General features: G+C 34.7%; 1 protein-coding gene across 1 annotated transcript; it reads left to right on the forward strand.

The window, feature by feature from the left end:
* The first annotated feature begins 391 nt into the window (after window positions 1-391).
* LOC149410745 (fatty acyl-CoA reductase wat-like) lies at window positions 392-23,588 on the forward strand. Its single transcript, XM_089648327.1, has 12 exons — window positions 392-415; window positions 1,544-1,692; window positions 2,163-2,253; window positions 3,541-3,692; window positions 6,539-6,648; window positions 9,074-9,400; window positions 10,597-10,693; window positions 13,559-13,657; window positions 14,975-15,094; window positions 18,607-18,726; window positions 21,541-21,784; window positions 23,496-23,588. Exons 1-12 carry the CDS (start codon window positions 392-394, stop codon window positions 23,586-23,588), a joined length of 1,626 nt encoding a protein of 541 aa, XP_089504453.1.
* The last annotated feature ends 1,873 nt before the right edge of the window (window positions 23,589-25,461 follow it).

A 25,461-nucleotide genomic window follows, 5' to 3' on the forward strand; every position in this document is an offset into this window, starting at 1 on the left:
ATACCTTGGTGGTTCTGGAAAGCAGTCTGGATTTTATTTGTTTGTTTGTATCCTCTCTTCTATCAAGCCTTATCTAAAATTGCCTCCCCTCCATTCAACATCTCATCTCTTCTAAGTCTGAACTCGACTCCAATTTTCATTATAATTTTTAAATTTGCCTATTTAAATTAAATTAATATCTGAATTTTCACCTTTCATTTGTCCATAATTTTAAATGATGGCCAAGAACACCCTTGAAGGGTGAATGCCAGAATTAATGGAATATAGGTACTTAAAATATATATGTATATTTTTTTTAGTGCTCTTGGAAAAACTTCTTCGTTCCTGTTCCGATGTGAAGATTATTTATGTCTTGCTCAGGGGAAAGAAGGGTAAACTTATCCAAGAGAGAATGAAGTCCCTTCTAGATGACCAGGTAAATTACTACAATTAATTCAGTACTTAATTATGAATAAAACTGTAAATTTTTGTTTTGGTACAATATTTTACATTTCATAGTACAATCCAGTAATGTTGGCCTCACTGGGTGGCTTACCCGTGCTGAGGCTTCCATTTTATAATACAAAAAAATATACATAATACATTTAAAGAAAATATATTATATAATGTTGGTGAAGAAAAAGAAAACATGAGATTAAGATTAATTTTAAACTAAAAATTTAGATTCGAAATTAAAGTAAAATAAAAATAAATAAAGTTAAAATCGGTATATTTATTTTATATGTTGTGTGTGTTTGTGAGTGATATGTGTTTTATATTGGTTTTGAGTGTTACGTGTAGGTTTTATTATTTTATGTTATGAAATTTCGGTATTATTGTCTTTTTTGTTCTTTAATCCATTTTGTAATATTGTGTCTGGGTTTATTTTTGCTTTCATAAATTTTATTTTCAAGTGTTAGACTGTTGAATGCTTTTATAGCATGGTATTGATAGTGTCTTTGTCCAAAGCTTGTATTTAACGTCGGAGTTTTGTTTTCTTTGTACGCTTGTCTAACTGGTCTGTTAGTGATATTTTTTGTATGTTGAAATTTGTTTTTTTGGTCAAAAATGTAGTTTAGTATTGGTAGTTTAGAATATTTGGTCTGTATCAGTCGGTCTATGTTTTTTTAGTATTATCTTTAAAATCATTTTCTGTGCGATTTCTATTTAATCGATAGCCGAGTTTGTTGCTCCTCCCCAAGCAATAATTAGATAAATAATCTATTATTACCAAATCATAAGTTATGAAGAGTCGTTGAACACTTATTTAGTGTTTCTGGAGTTCTGACAAGATGTATAATATAATACATATTTTAAATTAATTTCTGCCATGGTCAAAAGGCGCAGATCTCCAGTGTCGTTCAGATATCAATCCTTGTCCTGAAGATTTCTTAATCTTAAAAAAAATGTTGTGTGTAATATTATTTTGTCGGCGCCAGAAGCGGACTGCTCCGATTGCACCTGCACAGGACCGGCCCTAAGTGGACTTTTGCCGAATGGCAATTTCAGCCAACCAAACGATATTATTTACAAAAATGAAATTAAATTTAGTTTCTGCTTCCAGGTGTTTGAGACCCTCCCAGGCCAGTGGCGATGCAAGCTGCAGGCAGTGGAGGGGGAGCTGGGAGTACCAGATATGGGGATGACACAAGCAACCCGAGACCTACTCACCAGCAATGTCAACATTGTGATGCACTGCGCTGCTACCGTAAGGTGAATAATAAGTTGTAATTCTCTCCTCTCTCCTCTCTCCTCTCTCCTCTCTCCTCTCTCCTCTCTCCTCTCTCCTCTCTCCTCTCTCCTCTCTCCTCTCTTCTCTCTTCTCTCTTCTCTCTTCTCTCTTCTCTCTTCTCTCTTCTCTCTTCTCTCTTCTCTCTTCTCTCTTCTCTCTTCTCTCTTCTCTCTTCTCTCTCCTCTCTTCTCTCTTCTCTCTTCACTCTTCTCTCTTCTCTCTTCTCTCTTCTCTCTTCTCTCTTCTCTCTTCTCTCTTCTCTCTTCTCTCTTCTCTCTTCTCTCTTCTCTCTTCTCTCTTCTCTCTTCTCTCTTCTCTCTTCTCTCTTCTTTCACCATCTTGAAACAGAAACGGAACGTACGAACAATTTTACAGGAATGCAAAACGGTCGATTGAAAACAACAACTTTACCATGCTTAATAGAAAATAATATTTTCTAAAATGTCTTCAGGTTTGACGAGCCCCTGAAGAGAGCCATCAAGGTCAACGTCATGGGAACAGCCGACATCATCTCCTTGTGCAAAAAGATGGACAACTTGAAGGTATACAGACGACCATCTAAAAAAACATATGCTTTGTTTTATATACAGGGTGTAACAGCACGTCGTAACAGAAGGATTTTAACCAGAGATTCCTGATAATATTTGGATTTAAGAACGGAAATACCATTTTGCTGTCCGATGCAGTTTTTATCGATTTAAAACAAAAAATCCTTTACACCTAGTAGTTGGATACAGAAGATCACGTGATACGCACTCCGCCTCGTTCCAGTAGCACGGTAACACACGATACAGCATATTATACCTTCGGGTACATGCTGTTACAATCTGTACATATAACTGATTTCCTTATACCATCTGTATGTCCTTATGGGTTGGTCCAGGACCTGGTGTGAAAAACTGAAATTTTACTTTTTCCTAGTGACAACTATCTAGAGTCAACCACGTTCTTGGATGTGGTTGACTCTTGACAGTCCAGCGCCTGCAAGTGGGCGATAAAGCCCCCTTGCAGGCGCTGGAGGCTTTCAGGGGGGCAGTAAAAGACTAAAAAAAAATTAGGAGGCTTTAAGGAAATCTAGAAGGCTGACGGCAGACAAATTCTATGTATAAGAATTGGGCAGAGTTAAATAACAATAGATTGTTTTACTTCGTTCCAATAAAACTTGGAGAACCACTACGATGATTTTGGGAAACGATTCCAGGAAATTTTAAACATGGACATAACAGAGAGGTTCCAAGTGTAGAATCCTTTTTTCAAATGTCAACACAGCAGGATCATCCCACTTTGATGAACGACTTATGGAACTGACAAAAAACGAAGAATTAAAAATTAAATTCAAGAATGTTTACCAAGAACTTTGGCTGCAGAAGCAAATCTCCTAACTGTATGATTTATGGTCAGTGGCGGCCAGTGACTTTTGTGTGTGATAGAGTGCTATGATTGAAAAATTTGAAATTATTGATTTTGTTTGTCCAAAACAAAAGTTTTGGTCGTGCGCTGCACGGATTTCCTGAAAATCTTCATAAAAAAATTCGAATTTTCAAAAAAAAATTTCGGCTACAATAACATCAATAATGTAATTTATTTTAATATGTATAAGCATTCTAGTACAACCAAAAGTCACCAGCCGCCACTGTTTATGGTTATTTGGTTATGGTGGTTATGACTAATGGTTATGGTCAGTTGTTCAACCATATCTGATAGTATTCCCAACGTCGTATTTGTGTGAACGTGAATTTAGTGCTGTAGCAACGTTGATTTAGTACGGTTAATTTCACCAAGTACTCATAATTTCTGAAGTTTCTTTCTTAATTTTGTACATTTTCTAGTCTATGGTGTACGTGTCAACGGCGTTTTCCCACTGCGAGCGGATGGAGCTGGGAACGAACGAGGAGTTCTATCCTCCCGGCATGTCTCCGAAGACTGCGCTCGCCTTGGCGGACTTTGAAAATGAGGATGCTGTCAACACACTGACACCTGGGTAAATCATTTATTTGGATGGTCCGCCATTTTGAATACATCTATTTGAATTTAGATTTTGTTTCCTCGAAGAAATGAATGAATCAAATAGAATCAAATGAATCAAATGGAAATTAACCCCCTTTCCGACATCTGATGAAACGATGATGATGTCGATGCATTTTTATTCATTCATTTATTTATTTATTTAACGCCCAGAGGGCTTTTACATGTAGGTGGTACAATTTTGATGACAGACAATTTTGAACCATGAGAAAGAAATAATAAAAATAAAACTACATTAAAAAATAATATATGCAAGAAACAAAAATAAAAAGAACAAGAACATAAATTTAAAAAATACAGCGATATGACTGGTTCACAAAAATACAACTTCCATTTAGGAATAGTGTTGAAATAAAACTTTAACGTGATCCACAAAATTCGCAAAGTCAATATTAAATATATAGAAATCACCTAAGTATTGGTTTCCCATAGTGTGAAACCGCTGTATTGGGGAGTTCGCAATGTAATTGCGCTTATGTGTGTTGCAGTGGAATGGTGTATTTTGTCGTGTTGTTATTGTAGGTATTCGTAAGTTTATGAGTTGCAGAAGTTCGCAATAGTCGAATTTAGAGTTTAGAATTTTGAATAAAAAAGTGAAGTCGTTTATTTTATGCCTGTCTAACAATGTGTATATTTTTAGAGTATTTAATAAGAAATGATATTGTCAACTGTTCGATACACTCTGTTAATTTATTTATAAATGTTATACAACCATACGGGCTTTTTTTACAAGTATGTGAAATACATTATAATTAGGTGTATCCATAGACTAATATTATACATCAATGGGTGTATCAGTAAAATTTGCTAACATATCTTAATTAGCATAATTACTTTTATTATTATTGAGGTATGTAACTATAGTCTTCTTGTAACTATATTCCCTGCAGTTGAACACAGCTAAAATTTCTGAGAAAGTGTTGCCAACTGCAAGGTACAAGCGAATATCTATATGACGTTTTTTTCTTATAAACCAATTGTCATCCGTATTTATGCCCTTGTTTTTGATTGCACAATTTTTATATACTTTTATAAAACTTCTTCTTTCTAAGACATAATTTTTAATTTCCAGTTTAAAACTTTACTGAGAATGTCGCATTTTATCTTATTATTGGTTCACATTTCACAATTCGTTTAATTTTTGAACACTTCATTTTATATATTATATCTTCAAAGAAAAAGTTCACTATTTATAATGCTTTATACTTACACCATATAAACGTTATAATCTGCTATAATACTCTCACACAGACTTTGTCTTTGTGGCGTTTTTTGCATTTTTATTTATAGTGGCCCTTTTTATTTTATAGACAATAAAATGACATCAAAGTAAAAACTTTCAATGTTAAATTAATATTGATGAATTAATTATTGTGTTTATTATTAATGCATTTAATTTTTTTTTACATAAACCGATATTTTATATATTTTTTTTACCTGGCGTATGTAATAGGTTAAAAATAAAGTATGTGCTTGACTTTAATGCCATCGTGTCTTGACGTCGCGAATATTTTTCACTCTGTCGACACTTTTCATAAGTATTCATTTACTGAGGCAGGCTTAATCCAGTAGTTTACCTTCCTTAAATTGGTAGATCGCTCAGTCGTCACCTTTCCGTTGGAAAGTGCGTAGTTGTGCTCTTGAGCAGTGTTGAGCCAAAATTTCGGCTTAACTGTTGATCAGTAGGATTGGGAACAGCGGCCGTGAAAGTCTGACGGCCGTTGTTCCCAATCGCAATTGTTGAGCCGAAATTTTGGCCCAACACGGCTCAAACGGACAACTACGTTCTTTCCAACAGAAAGATCTACTAATTTAAGGAAGCCAAACTACTGGATTAAGCTGGCGACAGTAAAGGACTAGTTAGAAAAAGTGTCGACAGAGTGAAAAATATTTGCGAAGCCAAGACACGGTTGCATTAAAAACAAGCTAAGACATTATTTTTAACATATGTTTAAAAAACGATTGTTTAAAACAATATTATATATAGGTTTATGTATTACAGTATTTAAAAAAAATATATATGTATGCATTAATAATAAATTCAATAATTAATTCGTCAATACAAATTTAACATTGAAAGTTTTTACTTTGATGTCATTTTATTGTCTATGAAAGTGGGCGGGGCCACTTAAGATAATCAACGGTAAAGGTGTTTGGAAACAGCCGAATCAAGGTTACTGAACAAATCACTTGGCTGATCGGAGCCTCAGATTGATCGATCGAGTTGGGAACAACGGCCGTAAAGGTTTTAATTAATAATTTTAAATATTTCATCAAGTGGTTGTAATTTTTAGTTTCTAAGGGTAGACCGAGTTTATAGTTAAAATAGTCTTAGAAATATAGGTTGAGTTTGTTCTATGAAATCGGAGTGGATTTTAAAGTGAGGGGACCAGAAAAGAATTATATTTGACTTGACTTCGAACTAAATAATAATGTGAGATTTTTATTGTTTTTAAAGTCTCTCTGTGATTTGAGAAAGAAAATTAAATTATGAATCGAAAATTATGTCAGGATCATTAATTTTATTATGATGACAGATGTGAAGGAAACATTATTATAATGATTTATTTTTGGGTTATTACGCCGTCTTGCGTTGCTTCTTCATCCAACATTGTGTAATCAATGTGGTAAACAGGTAAAGGATGCGCTTATGTATGTAGATGTTATACCGTGTTGCCAACTCCAGTGCTCTAAGAGCTGGTATTACAGTATAATTTAAAATGGTTTCCTGCGTTTAGTTTTGTTGTAGTTTTTTTTTAGTTGAAAGGTTGATTTATTTAAAAAAATAATATTGTTTTGCAGTCTACTGATGGGATGGCCAAACACCTACACCTTTACGAAAGCAATCGCCGAAGAGGTGATGCGGCTAGAGGCCAGTGGACTACCAGCTGCTGTATTCAGGCCTGGCATCGGTAACTATAACAATAATAGTGTTTAGTCTACTATTATAGTTTTTGTGTAACAAATAAATATAATGATACCCTCACTGGGATCTCCCGTGCTGAGGATTTTATTGGCATACTATTAAAATTTTGTAGTATGGATAATATAAGGTTAACTATTTAAATATTAATTAATAGATATTTTTAAAAAAACTCGTTTGTACAGGTTTAAATTATTCGCTAACCAAAAATACATTTAATTTATTTAAGGAGATAATACTGTTTTTTGATAAACTACCAAAGTTTTCATCGAAGTCGTTCCAGTAGTTTTTGAGTCTTTAGGGAGAAAAGAAAAAAAAATAATTTGTATATATACAAATAAAATAAGGGTTCCAGTTCTTTTGAATTCATAGTTTTTTCTGGAGTTCCTCATGGGTCTATCCTTGGACCACTTCTGTTTCTGATTTTTATTAACGATATTGGATCCGTCATCACACATTCGCTGTATTTACTATTTGCAGATGACTTGAAACTATATGCCTCAATAAAAAACCATCTTGACTGTATTCTCCATCAACGTAACATTGACTGTGTCTCAAACTGGGCCAAAATAAATGGCTTGAACTTCAGTACACCCAAGTGCAATATTGTCTCGTATACAAGATCAAAGAAACCGCATGTATTTGAATATACAATCAAAGAAATTATTCTCCAACACCTAAACCAAATCAAAGATCTAGGAGTTATTTACGACAGCAAACTAACTTTTCACCAACACATCGATGATTTAATAAGCAGAGCATACAGGCTTCTCGGCTTCGTAATTAGAAACTCATATCCGTTTCGTAACACAGAAACACTGACGTTATTATATAACACACTAGTCCTAAGTGTACTTGAATCAAACTCGATCATCTGGGCTCCACATGAATTAACATACACTTTACGCATTGAAAGAGTCCATAATTATTTTTAAGGTTTTTATTCTCGCGGCTCTATGGACGTTACCCGTCGATTTATATATTAGGCATGACGAATTACCACTCCCTAGAAACACGTAGAGGTATTGCTTTGCTTAAATATTATTTCCTACTAATAAACGGTCACTTATCTAATAATGAGGTACTGGCCCAATTAAATTTTTTTGTACCAGAGTCTCACTCTCGAGGACGTCATCACAATCTTCTATATAGTAGAGCAAGCCGCACTAATTTATTTATGAACTCACCTGTGGGGAAAGCTACGTGCTTTTTGAATGCGGTAGATAAAAAAATAGATTTATTTTTTGTGTCCTATAGCGCATTTGCGAGATTTTTGGCATTGCATATACACTGCATAAATGGTACAATTATAACGTCTTAGGCTATATTACCTGTAATTGTTATAAATAAATGTAAAAATTATATAAATAAATAAATATATGGATAAAATGATTTATGAGCACCAAGTTAAAGTGTTTTACACAAGACTACGATCCAGTATTTGAAAATCACAACGAGGACAATAATCATTAATAAGTTAAGTGTACCCATTCTGTTAGAGCCAATATTCACTCGACTCCTTTTACATTTCGCACACAAAATGTACTGTTTGTATAATTTTCAGTTCTCGTTTGTTTATGAACAAAATTGGTTATTTGTCGAAGTCATTGACACGATAACCGAAGTGCGGCACTTGTCGTTATTTTATAAACCGCATAACGATAACATGACGTAGGTATGATTCAATTAACCTATCACTAGATTTTTTGTATGTCAATTTAAACACTTCAATTTAAATGAAAACTTGGGTAATACCAATGTTATAATTATTACACTTTCTTATTCTAATTTTTTTTTGGACTTAAATTTTAAATGATTTTTTTTTATTAGTCAATGTATAGCCATCCAAAATACAAAACCAAGTTGAGCGAAACGAGAACGGAGAAAACTTACAGATTAATTAAGAATCTCTTCAAATTATTCGTAATCCGGTTAAAACAGTATTACAGGCTGCTTCCAGATAAACTTTTAGATTTATAATAAACCAGCAATACAAATTTTTCTCCGTATAGGATTCAGTTTGTCAATAAATTAACCTGACAGTATACAGACAGCTCGCATTGTAATATCAATATTTTTTTTATAGAGTTGAGACGGTTTACACGTAGTTCCCGTGAGCACTTAGACCATAGGCCCATTGTGCTATCTCACATTATACCTTAATCCTTTAACAGTCACCCGGTCCCATTTATGAAGTTCACCAGGGTTGTCAGTGGATATGTGGCTATGTCTTCTGGTTCCATAATGTGTCTTCCCAGATCTCATCTCTCCTCTCCAATCCCCCTTGGTTCCCTGAAGGCCTCACAAGGGAAGAGAGCCTCATCTCTCCTCTCCACTCCCCGTTGATTTCCTGAAGGCCCCACAAGGGAAGAGAGCCCCATCTCTCCTCTCCACTCCTTATTGGTTCCTCGAAGGCCCCATGGGGGAAGAGTCCACTCCCCGTTGGGTTTCTGAAGGCCCCACGGCGAAAGAGTCCACTCCCCTAGGTTCCCTGAGGGCCCCGCGAAGGAAGAGGGCCTCATCTCTCCTCTCCACTCCTCATTGGTTCCTCGAAGGCCCTATGGGGGAAGAGTCCACTCCCCTAGGTTTCATGAGGGCCCCGCGAAGGAAGAGGGCCTCATCTCTCCGCTCCACTCCTCATTGGTTCCTCGAAGGCCCTATGGGGGAAAAGTCCACTCCCCTAGGTTCCCTGAGGGCCCCGCGAAGGAAGAAGGCCTCATATCTCTCTCCACTCCTCCTTGGTTCCGTGAAGGCTCCACGATATAACTAGTTAATGGTCTGCAAATTGCTGCCTGCGTAACAAACTGAAGAAGAACGGTTACGCGACCCTTTTCATACAAAACTTAAATTTGATTTTGAGACCCAAGCAAATTGAATTATTATTTTTTTAATCAAAGATTTAGTACGAATCTATTGTATAATTTATTTGTTTATGTTTCAAATTATAAAATATGAGCAATTAAAGAAATCCATTTTCAGACAAGTTTGGCGATTATTTGTGATTAATAGTAACTACAAAAAATACGTTTTTTTACTAGGCTAATAAAGTTAAATATAATATGTAAATTATTAATTAAAAAAACTATTTTGACGGGCTTAACACAAATTTGTCGTATATAATTTTTAATTTCCGACACAAAAACGCCTTTTTTTAGATGTTTAATTTTTTTTATTTAAGTATCATTATATTTACGTAGTAAATTTGAGAAATATTATTTTTTTAATAATTATCATTGACTCACAAAAAATTGTCAAAGGTGCCTCTGAAATCGTAAAATTTTTAATTCTGTACTGGCCTATATTTTCTAATTTAAAATACAAATAAATAATAAAGTATTTGTCCGTACTATATATTTGCAATATCTTTTGATAAAAATATTTATTATTCAGTTTGGTCAAGTAATTTGGCTTCAAATCCAAATGAAGGTCGCGCAGTCGTTCCTCATGACTACAAATCCCAATGTCTACGGGTCAATGATATAAACTCCCTAACACTGTTAAATATTTATGTATAAGAACTGTTAATAGCGAAGGTAAATGAATAATTTAAAAATAGTCCTCTTTTATGAGTGTGTTTAACAGTATAATTGAACCCGTGCCTTCTGATGTCCGGTCAGGTGCTCTGCACCACTGTGCCACGTCGGCTTATTTCCAACCCGCCAAATAATTCAATATGTACTAGTACTTCAATCAACAATTACTGCTTATTATATATTTTCCAACTGTATTTTTGTAGGAAAGGCTTTGTTAGTGCTCAATCCACTAGATGGCGTCGTATTTTTACTCGGGAGATATTTTCAATTTGTTTTCATATTACAGGCGACTAATTATTGCTTATAATTATTTATTATCGTTTGTGCTATGCATAAACACTTTGTCTTATAAACATTAGTTTATCATTGAAATAAAAAATGATTTTTTTATCCCTTATTTCCAGTTGTCGGCACATCGGGAGATTCTGCTGTTCCTGGGTTCGTGGATAATCTATACGGACCAACTGGCTTCGTTGTTGGAATCGGCTACGGTGTTATCAAGTAAGTTTGTTATAAAAAATATAAGTTTATAAATAAATTAATAAATAGATCCTGGGTTTAATTCCGAGTTGTGATCGTTATCTTTTATTTTATTTTCATTGTCTTGTTCTGTTTCATGTTTCATTTAGATTTGTTTATACAGGGTTTTCCAATAAGAGGTGTTATTTTGAATAGCCCGCTATTTACAAATCGCAAGTGCGCCCTACTGTCGAATTTGGCAGCCATCTCTGGTCGGGAGCCCCTAAATACCTGAAAAAAACCCTTGACTCTGTGCAGAAACGGGCGGTCCGTTTGATAGATTCCCCAATCTTAACAAACGGACTGCAATCTTTAGAGCACAGGCGTCAGGTAGGTATGCTGTTCTTGTTCTATCGGTTATACAATGGAAGATGCTCTGAGGAACTAGCGTCATTGATCCCTTCGGCACCGGTGCGTAGTCGGGATACACGCCAAACGCGCGCCCAACATTTGTACACGGTTGACATTTGTCACATGAGAACGGGTCGCTTCTACGATTCGTTCTTAAGTTCAACAGCTCGGCTGTGGAACGAACTGCCGGCCTCTGTGTTTCCTCCCTCCTACAACATGGGACTCTTCAAGACCCATGTTCACTCCTTCCTCTCCACAAAAAGACCCTCCACACAGCATCCCCAAAGATGACATAGGCTCTGAGGGAAATTATTTTCTTCAGGGCCTCCTGTGTGGAGTTAATATAAAAAAATAAAAAATAAATTCGGTAGATGTTACTTTTGAAGCTGTCATTTTTGACATTTGACAAGTAGAAACTACGCCATCAATAAAAATGGAACGATACACGCTTCAACAACGCATTGAAATTATTAAAATTCACTTGAGTGAATCAAATGCAAATCATCTTGAGTGATGAGGCCCATTTCCACCTCGGTGGCTTCGTCAACAAGCTAAATTGTCGCATCTGGGGCTCGGAAAACCCGAGAGTTATTGTTGAAAAGCCTCTCTATCCTCAACGTGTAACTGTTTGGTGCGGTTTTTGGACCTTACTTTTTAGAAAATGAGGCTGGAGCAACAGTTACGATGAACGGATTGCGCTATCGAAAGATGATTCATGATTTTTTTATGGCTGGAATTGGATGGTATTGATTTCTACAACGTTTACTTTCAACAAGACGGCGCTAAGTGCCACACAAGCAATGAAATCATTGATCTTTTACGATTGAATAACAAAATAACACCTCTTATTGGAAAACCCTGTATTATAGTTTTCTTCAACGATAATTTAACACAACCTTTTAATAAATTAACTTGAAGCTTATAAATAAACCTAAATGTAATATTATTTAATCATTGAAAAAATAATATTAACAATAGTCAATGAAATGTAAAATATACGAAAAGACAGAAAATAAAGAGGCAACAATTGCGACCGCTAATTAATAGATATTATAAACTAGAGAAGATTCGCGAAAAATCACGGGATAGTCTGAATTCACGACAAATCAGTTACAATTAAAAAAATAAAGTTTTGGACGGCATTACAGTATTTATCATTAGGGCAGATGTGTCCGAAACGTTGGCTGAAAGAAGGATTTAACGCAACACGGCATAATACCCTAAAAATAAATCACTTAGTTATCACTTTAGTCATAAAAGTCTCAAATCATATCAAAATATTTTCTGTTCAATATTTTATATTATAGGTAGGTACTTTATCATTTTTCTGAATTATTCACAGTTCAGTTCCAATTTTGAAAATTATTCTTAAATTCATAGCAAATTGAGTTCATTGAACCAGAATTACGCAGGACGCATAGGCAACCGAATTTAGTATTTTTTTATGATTGATTTTCTAATTAAATAATATATATAAATTCGATTTCAGAAAATAATAACTATTTAATATACATATACGGCATAATACCCAAAAATAAAACACTTTTGGCCGTGAAAATTTCAAATCACTACTGGACCTTTTTGTTTACTGTCTATTTCATTGAGAGTTGTTGATATTGGATATATTTTTCAATAATTAAATTTAATAGTTAAAAGTAATGATGAACCTATCTTGGGTCCAATGTAAATGATGTCTAAAAACTAGTGGTAAAAGCGCGAAACTAGTGAATCCAAATTACATTTGGAGACTATTTTGCGCTATGTCTTTTTTTGATTTGATTTTTCGGAATCGAATAAATCGAGTTCTAAGTTAGAACGTTTATTTTTTTAATAATCGATAAATGATCGAACATAAAAATCGAAAGAAAATATCGAAATAATAATCGAAGTAGTCGAAAAATAATTAAAACCTCAAATTAAAAATTTTTAACTAAATAATTTTTTTTAAAATTATTATTACGACTCGCAATCTAAAAATTTACACTAAAAAAAATCAGTCTCTTGCCGGGGAAGTGCTCTGACCACTAAGCTAATTCGACCTAAATATAAATACCTCCCTAAAATAAACCTAGATGCTACTGAATATTTTTTCTGTCGTTTCTGTTTCAAATTCTTCGATTGAGAATCGTTAATATTGGCTTCAAAGGTTTGAAATTCTTTAGGTCGAATTAGTAAAAAAAATGTAGTTACCGGATTACTGTTTATTGTATTAATGCGTCGAAACGTAAATCCAGCTCCAAAAGTTTTTTTAACCCTTTAAACGCCGAAAAAAAATCGAAATGCTCATATCCAAATTTTTTTTTTATTATTCTCACATCTTTCGATTCACCAGTTCCTTTACTTTATATTATAGATCATGAAAGAATATTGGAAAACTAATTTGCTAATAGCTTACCACTGATATTGACAGTGAAATTATCTTTATAATACACCCATTGATGTATCCATATTTTGGTCGATTATTGTACCGTGTACATGTTATTTTATTTTGTTTAGAGCGATATACGTCAAGGATGAATTCCCCGCGCAGCTGGTGCCGGCAGACTTGTGTATTAACGGTATGATTGCAGCGGCTTGGCAAGTTGGCACCAAAAAGTAACGTTACCATTATATACTAATAAGACCTAAACTAATTTCTTTAAACACTCACCAGACCAGCCTAAGATGTAGCTCGGTGTACTGGGCACTACGAAGAATTATTGGGATTTAAAAAAACTAAAATAAGATCAGTTGTGTGACACGGTGCTTACGTTGAACGCCATTGTAGAAATGAAGAAAAATTACCGTTTTAAATTTGAAAAAAAAAATACTGAGATGGCATCAGCGACCATCAAAACGTATTCCTTTTTTTTTGACAAAAATTTTCCATGAAAATCAAGAAAATTAACTGCGGTCACCGGTGACCGTAATGGCGCAATGGGAGAAAAATTACGATTTTCGTTATGAGGTCACCGGTGACATACATGGCGTTCAACGTGTTAACCAAATTGAAGACACAAAATTAGAGTCTTTGAACACAAAATACGCAGAAAAAATAGTAAACAAAATTATGTTCATAACTGTACAATGTACATGGTACTATAGAAAGACCTGATTTTCAAACTCACGTCATATTGATTTTTTTGACATTTGAAAGGTCACCGTATGCCGATTCTATGTACGTTTTAGCTTGGTAACAAATTGTAATGAACTGAAAAGCTTAACAACATGACAGTTGTCCTCTTCTGCTCATATCATAAGCTGAAATTTGTTCGAAAACCATATATACCCAGAAAATTGTAATTTTTATTGGTGTTACTGTTAAACTTCTTAAAGTTAGTGTTAAATAAAATGCACACGAAATAAAAGTTTTTTTTTGTTTAGTTGGTAGAACTCCATTATTTAAAAATTTTATGTAAATCAAATTAATAATGTTATTATTAAGTTCTGCAGATACTTTATTATTTTTTAAAGTGTTTGAAAATAGCCTTGAATACCGAAACAGCTGTCACAATAATAAAAAGTTAACATTGTCAAATTTGATTTGCATTAAATTTAATAATAAATATATAAAGGATATACCTAAATTGGTTTACAAATTTGGACAAAAAAATAAAATATTTGGAAAATTACAATCACTTTCAACTTTTATTGAAGAGCTTTTTTTTAAATGAATATTTAAGTAATTCTGAAGGCATACATAGTCTACTTCTATACAAGCAACGAGTATCACAATATCACAACTGCAGGTTTCGGCTGAGCCGAAGTTTTGGCCGGAAATGGCTGAAATCTAAACCGAAATTTCACTAGAAATAGTGTAGATCAATTCAATTTAATTCTTTAAGATATGAATTCTTTTATTAAAATGATAACTTTTTAAATCAAAGCCAATATCAGTAAGCAAATAAAGAAAATGAATACATTTATTTTCAGATATGAAGAACCTCCTATATACAACTTCACCCCATCTCCTAACAACTACTGCATTTGGTCTCGCCTACTCACCAATGGTTTGAAATATGGCCACACTGTTCCCCTACCGGATTGCATGTGGTAAGGGTTATAGAATAATCACTACAGAATTAAAGACAGTACTTACCTTCCAAAGTACTTTCCATATAACAACTAGAAAAATCGAAAATAATTTGTAATTGGAACAACAATATCATTATGACCGAGTCATTTAGATATTCGATTGTAACTTGCAGTTCAATTTCATAATTCTGTTTAAAAAAAAACGCTACTAATTTTAGAAAAATCTTTGGTTAAATAACGAAAAGCGCCCACTTATATTGTACACAGGTTCCTATTTTTATAATTTTGTGATAATCTACTGTTACCAGCTCTGTACCGTTTATGTTAAGTATGTTATGTTTATGTTTATGTTATGTCATGTCATGTCATGTCATGTCATGTCATGTCATGTCATGTCATGTCATGTCATGTCATGTCATGTCATGTCATGTCATGTCATGTCATGTCATGTCATGTCATGTCATGTCATGTCATGTCATGTCATGTCATGTCATGTCATGTCATGTCATGTCATGTCATGTCATGTCATGTCATGTCATGTCATGTCATGTCATGTCATGTCATGTCATGTCATGTCATGTCATGTCATGTCATGTCATGTCATGTCATGTCATGTCATGTCATGTCATGTCATGTCATGTCATGTCATGTCATGTCATGTCATGTTATGTCATGTTATGTTATGTTAGGAATCTAGGGATTAGTGTGTCCAGGAGTGACGGACTAATGATATACAGGGTTTTCCAATATGAGATTTTATTTTGATATTCAATCTTAAAAGATCAATGGTTTCGTTGCTTGTGTGGCACGTAGCGCCGTCTTGTTGAAAGTAAACGTTGTCTAGATTAATACCATCCAATTCCGGCCATGAAAAATCATTAATCATCTCTCGATAGCGCAATCCATTCACCGTAACTGTTGCTTCAGCCTCATTTTCGAAAAAGTAAGGTCCAATGACTCCGACAGACCATAAACCGCACCAAATGGTCACAAATTGAAGATAGATAGACTTTTTAACAATAACTCTTGGGTTTTCCGAGCCCCAGATGCGACAATTTTGCTTGTTGACGAAGCCGCCGTGGTGGAAATGGGCCACATCACTCAAGATGATTTGCATTTGATTCACTCAAGTGAATTTTAATAATTTCAATGCGTTGTTGAAGCGTGTATATTTCCATTTTTATTAATGGCGTAGTTTCTACTTGTCAAATGTCAAAAAATTACAGCTTGAAAAGTAACATCTACCGAAATAGCGGGCTATTCAAAATAACTCCTCTTATTGGAAAATCCTGTATAAGGCGTTGGGTCAAGAGAGACCGGTTTGAGAGGTCTGGTCTCCCCAAACCAGCCTCTCCTGATCCAGCACGCCAGGCAGCTGATGAGCAGGTGCATCTGGAACACAACTCACCCGATGTACCCGGGCACCCCTGCTAATTCACCATACGCAGTGAACCACTTGGAGTGACCTACGGTAGAGGTTTGGTTATCCAATAAATGATTCCCTGGGCGGCGGTACCTAAACCCGCCTCCAACAACATACTGTTCTTCTGCATGGGTTCTAGATAATTTAAATAGCAAATTTTACTTCATGATTACTGTTTTTTATTATTTAAAGTATTATCCAGTAAAGTTCAATTAAGCAGCATGTCAACAGGATGTACATGTTCAATTACAATGTAAATATGTGTACATAATATTATTACTGATTACAAATGAACATAATATTGTTACTAATTATAAAAAAATAGATTATTATTATTATTTTTTTAATGATAAACTAATGTTTATAAGACAAGGTTTTTATGCACAGCACAAAGAATAATATATTATTATAAGAAATAATTAGTCGCCTGAATAAGCAGTAATTGTTGATTGAAGTACTAGTACATATTTAAGTATTTGGCGGGTTGGAAATAAACCAACGTGGCTCAGTGGTCGAGAGCGTCTGACCGGACATCAGAAGGCGCGGGTTCAATTCCCGTCGGCGGCATTTATTTTTCTCGGAAGATATTTTCAATTTGTATTGATATTACAGGCGACTAATTATTACCAGATTATTATTATTGGCGCACACAATCTAAATCTACATGCTAATTAATAACAACTATTAATCGATAGTGATGACTATTATAAAGTATCTCTACTTATGAGCCATATTTCAGCATTGATAGTGATGACTATTATAAAGTATCTCTACTTATGAGCAGAGATGTGCTTTATTTCAAATAAATCCATTTCAAATGGAAATGCAAAATGGGTATTTTCCATTTTGCATTTAAATGCTTTTCTAAAAACCATTTTGCATTTTAAATACTTTTCTCAATGCATTTTCCATTTTAAATGCTTTTTTGCAACATACTTCCTACTATCTCCACTCATCTTTTTTTCATAAGCCCCAAATATCAGTCGGTCCTCAACCTCGCTATGAGAGATAATTTACATTTGTCAAGTTGCTCCCTGGTAGGAGCCCTGGCAATTGAGTGATACCATTACAAAAAATACTGATTCAAATACTGAACATGGGGCCATGACGCTGTAATATTAAAATTTAGATAGCAGTTTCTATGTTTTTACGTTGGCAACATTAGTCCCGCGCAAATTTTTGTGGTTTCACAATCTGTAGTCGTGGTGTTTTTGGATTTACCATCATGTAATATGTTTGTTCTACATTGATGTCCATTATTAAATGACAAAATTCTATAATTATTTTAATTGTTTGACCTGAGAAACCATTTTGCATTTTCAATGCATTTTGAAAATATGTATTTTGCATTTTGCATTTGAAATGCTTTTCTAAAAACCATTTTGCATTTTGCATTTTCAAATGGAAAAGTTTTGACCTATTTCCATTTTGCATTTCAAATGGTTTTGGGTACCCATTTTGCACATCTCTGCTTATGAGCCATGTTTCAGCATATATCTGATTCTATTTGAGAATTTGCAATATTTTATATTACTCGGTAACATGTTAAACATTTTGGGCATTTATGTATGTATATGCTAAATTATGTATGTATCACATGTTTGTAAAAGCCCGTATGGGCGTACAATATGCCGCTGAGATGTCCTTTGTAACCTCTTTTTGTGTTACACGCTTGATTTATGAGAAATTAAATAAAAAAAATAATAATAAGTGCTTTGGTTAGCATTCTTCGTGGATATCCACATTTGTAATAGGATGAAACTTATAAAGACAAGGTTTTACAATACATTCGCCTCAGGGATCTCATTTCTTCAGCGTTCAGTCTACTTTCATCCTTCCTTTGCCAGTTCCATGCCTCACTGCCATACATCAGGGAGGGTACCAGCACTCCATTGTGGACTGCTAGCTTCGCTTCTTTAAAGTACTTATTTTTAGCGCCAACCGCGTTCAGTTGATTATTTATGTTCGCGTCTTCTTCACTCATGTCGTTAAGATTTCGACTTTATTTTAGGATTTTGTGTCGTCTTAACTATACATGTATATATAACTAATAGCTTTTGAACAATGTCAGAGTGGTATTATTATTAATTTTTTATTATTCTTCCAGGTACAATTTTATATACATAACATACAGCATGTATACGTACAAGCTTCTGTGGTTTTTCCTGCATTTTATTCCTGCTCTGATTCTGGACACATTCCTCGTGGCTACAGGGAACAAACCCAAGTAAGTTAAAAGTAACTGTTGTCAATTATTATAAAACTATTGAAAAATCAATGTCACGTTATTAAAATACAGGGTTTTCCAATAAGAGGTGTTATTTTGATATTCAATCGTAAAATATCAATGGTTTCGTTGTTAATGTGGCACGTAGGGCCGTTTAGTTGAAAGTAAACGTTGTCCAGATCAAAACCATCTAATTTTAGCCATAAAAAATCATTAATCATCCGTCGATAGCGCAATCCATTCACCGTAACTGTTGCTCCAGCCTCATTTTAGAAAAAGCAAGGTCCAATAACTCCGCTGGACCATAAACCGCACCAAACAGTCACAAATTGAGGATAGAGAGGCTTTTCAACAATAAATCTTGGGTTTTTCGAGCCCCAGATGCGACAATTTTGCTTGTTGATGAAGCCACCGAGGTGGAAATGGACCTCATCACTCAAGAAGATTTTTCGATTGAATTCTAATAATTAATAATAGTGAATTTTAATAATTTCAATGTGTTGTTGAAGCGTGTATCGTTCCATTTTTATTAACGGCGTAGTTTCTACTTGTCAAATGTTAAAAAATGACAGCTTCGAAAGTAACATCTACCGAAATAGCAGGGCTATTCAAAATAACACCTCTTATTGGAAAATCCTGTATATATTAGACAAATACATTTTAAGAGCATATGATGTACGTAAAGTGCACTACTATAAAAAGCTTTCTACCGACGAGAAATGTATTTATAACCCTTTGATAAGGTGAAATTCGTGAATGAAAGGGGTTGTAGATTTCGGAGTGTTTATTGAAGTCAGTGTAGATGTGATGATGACTCCGGACCGATGCTCAACGCAGTTTGTGGACATTATCGGTGGCGAATTTCCCAGGCTGATGGTCAACACTGTATTTGCGAAACGTTGGTGGAGTGAAGTGAAGTTGATAATTCTTAGAAGCGGAGACCGGACTTGTATGTGGTGTTCATCACTGATGGTGAAGACCATGGGTCTTCCAGGTGTTGTGGACCTGGTCGGCAGATGATGCAAGCGCAAAAGGGCTCACAGTTAATTCCCACAAAGTTGTTGGTTAATTGTAGCCTCCGTTAAATGTAGGAATGTCCCATTGGCCCTTTTCAGTTGCAGCTGGACGCTTGAACGTGACTGATCGATTGAGTACTAAAGACTGACTTACCGCAGCGCATAGCGTGGTTCTTATATATGACACACACTCGCCTGATAAATCCTAGAAGCATCCCGGCCACGAGTTGATACACTGACAGGTTAATTTTGATTCTCATAGGAACGCTATTTACAGAGGAATACTCCACAACCCTAACAAACATAGAAAAAGGAGAAAAAAACTCTTAAGGGGGGGCTAGGGTTAATTCGTACAAAAAAAGGCATTTTTTGTGACAACACAGTTAAAATTTCTTTATTAAATCTAATAGGACAGTAAAGTATGACATTTTAAGAATGTTTTGTAAAATTTTCACGGAGAAATATTAAAAAACACGGCATTGGCAGCAATTATTCGGACGTGTCTCAAAAAAAAGTAGAATGGCGGTGCCCCTCATAACTCGGTGCTGGGTCATCTGAAATCAAAAAATCAAAGTTAATTCGTTAGATAATAGTTTTTCCCAGGTAACGCTGGGAGGGTTTTTCGAAATTTTAATTTTTCACTTTTTTGGAACACTTTGAAGGGAAAAACGCTATTTTTAGTGAAAAAAATCGGCTAATTTGTTATTGTAAAATAATAATTGTTAACAAATTTGAAAAAAACTCTCCAGCGTTACCTCGTAAATTATGTACAGAAATAGTTTTCAAAATTTCAAAAGGATCGGTGCAGTAGTTTTGAAGTTATGGCGGTCACCGACTTTGAAAACGTGAGTTGTGGGAAAAACGCTATAAAGTTTTGAACACTTAAAAATCTGGTATTAAACGTTTATAAGCAATTTTTATCGGCTTACCTCGCACTGAATCATCAATGCCAGGTCCATAAAGGATGTTGCTATCATCCATGATGTCTAAAGCACCTTTTTGCTCCTGTCTACGACAAATCCTGCCTTCTTTAGTTTGTTTCTCAGCTTCCTGCTCTGCTCGGCTTATACGTATGGTCGGGTAGGAATTAAAATCCGACAGGTATAAAAATACTCGTAACTTCGTCAATTTTGCTCCAATCAACTTGAAATTTGAACACAAAATTCTTAACATATTAAGCATTTATTTAAAAAAAATACAAAAAAAAATATTTTAAAACCCTAGCCCCCCTTAAAGGCTTCCGTACTAATTTGAACGGAAATAAATGTCGTCACTGACTATCATGACAGGATCTGAATTTTTGTAAAAATTAAAAAAAAAACCGAAAGGCCTCTAAATCATAAAGTTTTTTACGCAGCCAGTTATTGTTAAAAGGACTAGTAATTCGTAAGCAAATTTCATTTTCGCAGATGAAATGGTGATATTACAATGCGAATTGCCTGTATACTGCTAGATTAATTTGTTGAAATTACAGAAAGGGAGACGCTGACGTCATATTTTGGTTATACACCATTTAGTACGCGCTATGTCTCTCTTACACTTGTCTGACGTCGAAGATCTGCATCCCATTTGAATTTCGTTATCATGCTCATTTATCAACACATTTTGTATTTGAAATTTAAGGCCCAATTGTCCAAATATTTGGATCACAAAACACGTAAACAAAGCATTTATTGTTTTCTTCTTTGTTCTATGCCAACTAACGACACTTTCCCTGCTTCATTTACAATATTCTACACACCAAAAAAACTCGATCGAATTCTTATAAATTTTAAACATAAATTTCTACTGATTTCAGGATGGTAAACGCCCACAAAAAGATAGACAAGTTCCTTGACGCCCTGCAGTTCTTCGGTCTTATAAAATGGTCCTTCGGGCACGACAACGTGAAGCAGCTGCTGGGATCCATGTCCCCCGGAGACCAGGCAGAGTTCAACATGGACATGGAGGCTGTCAACTGGAATGAATACGTCAAGACAATGCTGGACGGAATCAGACTGTACCTGCTGAAACAGAAGCCTGATAATATTCCGGAATGTAGGGCAAGATATTACAGGTAACCGTGGTATTGTTATTGTGCTAATCCAGGTCGGTATATATCCAAATTTGGGTAGCTCCTCTATGCTCTTGATCCTCTATGCTTTGACCCAAATTTGGATAGCTCAGCTCTAATGCCCTTGAACGATAGCTACTCAAATTTTGGTAGCACTTCGAATGCCTTCGATCGATAGCTATCCAAATTTGGGTAGCACCTTTAATTCCCTTGAACGATAGATTTTTAACCCAAATTTGGGTAGACCCTCTAATGCTCTTGAGCGAGAGCTACCCAAATTTGGGTAGCACAACTCTTATGCCCTTGAACGATAGCTACTCAAATTTGGGTAGCACTTCGAATGCCTTCGAGCGATAGCTACCCAAATTTGGGTAGCACCTCTAATGCTCTTGAGCGAGAGCTACCCAAATTTGTGTAGCACACCTCTTATGCCCTTGAACGATAGCTACTCAAATTTGGGTAGCACTTCGAATGCCTTCGAGCGATAGCTACCCATATTTGGGTGGTACCTTTAATGTCCTTCAGCCGCAGCTACCCAAATTTGTGAAGCTGTAGGTAGGTGATTTTAATGAATAAAAATCACCTTCTAACGCGCAATATGAATATTAATAATATCCGCACAAAAGCCCAATTCTTCCACGAAAGGTATACAAATACAATATGGGATTGAATCACCGATTAAATATCCTATTTGTTTGCCTTTCTAACTCGAGTAAGGCCGTATCAACAGTCAGAATAACAGAAGGGTGTCTATGAGACGATGTATGAATGTGAATGAAGCAAGGGGTGTGTGCCACGATCGACTTGTTTAGCGATCCGTCCACTCTGTCTACCCCTGCCGGGAAACGGCTAGTTTGTCTCATGTGTACACTTTACAATGAACCGACTTCATTATATGAGTGTGAACCTAAAATATTAACATTTTTTTATATTCTATTTGGAGGTTAGGTTAGGTTAGGTTAGGTCAAAAGGTCAAAAATGTTAGGTTAGGTAAAAGTCTAACCATGTTTTTCTTACCAGGCTTAAGATAATCGAATTCTATTTGAAAGTTATAAAAAGTCTAACCATGTTTTTCTTACCAGGCTTAAGATGATCGAATTCTATTTGCAGGTTATAAAAAGTCTAACCATGTTTTTCTTTCCAGGTTTAAAATGATCGAATTCTATTTGGAAGTTATAAAAAGTCTTACCATGTTTTTCTTACTAGGCTTAAGATAATCGAATTCTATTTGGATGTTATAAAAAGTCTAACCATGTTTTTCTTACCAGGCTTAAGATAATCGAATTCTATTTGAAAGTTATAAAAAGTCTAACCATGTTTTTCTTACCAGGCTTAAGATAATCGAATTCTATTTGAAAGTTATAAAAAGTCTAACCATGTTTTTCTTACTAGGCTTAAGATGATCGAATTCTATTTGCAGGTTTTAAAAAGTCTAACCATGTTTTTCTTACTAGGCTTAAGATGATCGATTTCTATTTGCAGGTTATAAAAAGTCTAACCATGTTTTTCTTACCAGGCTTAAGATGATCGAATTCTATTTGCAGGTTATAAAAAGTCTAACCATGTTTTTCTTACCAGGCTTAAGATGATCGAATTCTATTTGGAGGTTTTAAAAAGTCTAACCATGTTTTTCTTACCAGGCTTAAGATAATCGAATTCTATTTGCAAGTTTTAAAAAGTCTAACCGTGTTTTTTTCTAGACTAAAGATGATCCACTACGCGGTGAAGTATCTCCTTATAGGCCTTGCGATCTACTCCATATGGACTATTTTAGCAAGCTGCCCCTGGATTAGGATGCAAGAGAACAACCTTCTAGAGAAAATATTCTAAAATTGTTATTTATTTTACCAATCTCATGGTTACTGTGAGAAGTGCCTCTGTCTAGTTTATGATTATCGATTTCTTGGTGTAAAAAATGCTGAAACAATATTTTTATTTATACATTAAATAGGTCACAATTTCATTAATCAATACCTGAAAATGTATTAATTCCGTTGAAATAAATGAACGTTTAGTTTAAAGTATCAGGGGGTCTAGTACGGTGATATTGATAACTTTACACTATCAGATCGAAAGGCGTAACTACCGATGATTTTATACCGATTTCCCGAGCATTGTCGCGATGATTGAAATCTAGATGTTAAAAACGCAATGAATCAGAATTCGATATACACTGGCAAGACTGGCTCATCTCTCTATGAATTCACATTGCTAAACGTCAGATGGCTATGATAAAGTTAAAAATACTTATTAATTGACAATTAATTGAAATATTAACTTTAATATGCATTGGCAGTCCGCACGCATTTTTTGACACTCAAGTGAGTTAATTAGTTTGTGAGGTCACTATCCATAACCTCATATTCTATTATCTTTGGCCATAAATAAGATCTTTTGTTTCTCGAAGCTGAAACGGAATCAATTGATCGCGTCTTATGTGAATTAGTTAAAACCATTGATCGTGCATTGGATTTCTTTCAGTTCTAAGAGCTTAGTTAGTTCAAGGGCCGGCCCTGAGCCAACGGCGCCTGACGCGAGCTAAATTTTGTCACCGCTTGTCAAAACCAGTGGACGCCTATTTATAGGTTATCACTGTAATCGATATAATTTGGATGATTTTTGTTTTTTGTGTAGCGCGGTTTTTAAGAAAAATAATCTTAATGGCGATGTGTTAGGTTAGGTGTTCAGCCTGGAGCGGACTGCTCCAATTGCGCCCGCATAGTGCCGGCCCTGGTTAATTCACCCCCATTCATTAATAAGCGAGTTATTTTTAAATAACGAACGACATTATCCAAAAAGTCGAACATATTGACAGCTTATACGAGACTTTCGAGGCCGCGCTAAAAGTATCGGATTTTGTCAACCGACTATCGGAATAATATTCTGACCGTGCTCGCAAATACCGCTACTAACCATAAATGAAGCATTTCGTCAATATCGCATTGACATAGGGCTTTATCGATAGTCCTTGATAGACCTCTAAAAAACTGACCCAGGCACTTCTAACATTAAACCCCAGACTCATTTAGGCAGTTTTTTTAATTAATAAATGTGTGTATTTATAAATAAACGGTTAGTTTAGTACAATAAAAATTATTTTATGAAAATTTGAATGTATGAGTAATTATCTATTATTATTTTTAAAAATACTTCTAACAAGCAAAACTGTAATGTAACAAATTATGGTAGGAAAATGAGAATCCTGCAATTATTGTGTATTGATGTGGAAACACCATGATGGCTCAAAGGTAAAATAGTGTAACTTTTAAAAAGGCATACTTCCAACTAAACATTTTTCCCATCTTGTATGCGTTTGTCATCAGTTTGTACAACAACAAATAATTATAAGCAATAATTAGTCTCCTGAAATACTTATAAGGCACCTCAGAAGAAACGGGTTCAATTCCCATTGGCGGCATTTATCTTTACTCGGGAGATATTTTCAATTTGTAGTAGTATTTCAGGAGACAAATTATTGCTTATAATTATTTGTTATCCTTTGTGCTATGCATAAAACCTTGTCTTATAAACATTAGTTTATCATTAAAAAATAATAGTATGTACGATGTTCAGAAATTAGTGGTACTTTCTGAAAGAAGTTATTCCAACGTAATTTAGACGAAGAGATAACAGCATGGGTTTTTAAAAATAATATTTTTTTAAATA

The sequence above is a fragment of the Hesperophylax consimilis genome, chromosome 27, assembly GCF_061612785.1.
Source record: "Hesperophylax consimilis isolate HC1 chromosome 27, BYU_Hcon_1.0, whole genome shotgun sequence".
Lineage (NCBI taxonomy): Eukaryota > Metazoa > Arthropoda > Insecta > Trichoptera > Limnephilidae > Hesperophylax > Hesperophylax consimilis.

Coding starts and splice junctions, on each gene's coding strand:
- LOC149410745 (XM_089648327.1), top strand. CDS start 392: ATGAAGTCCCTTCTAGATGACCAG. Junction 1,693..2,162: donor CACTGCGCTGCTACCGTAAG/GTGAATAATAAG, acceptor AAATGTCTTCAG/GTTTGACGAGCCCCTGAAGA. Junction 18,727..21,540: donor GCTACAGGGAACAAACCCAA/GTAAGTTAAAAG, acceptor TACTGATTTCAG/GATGGTAAACGCCCACAAAA.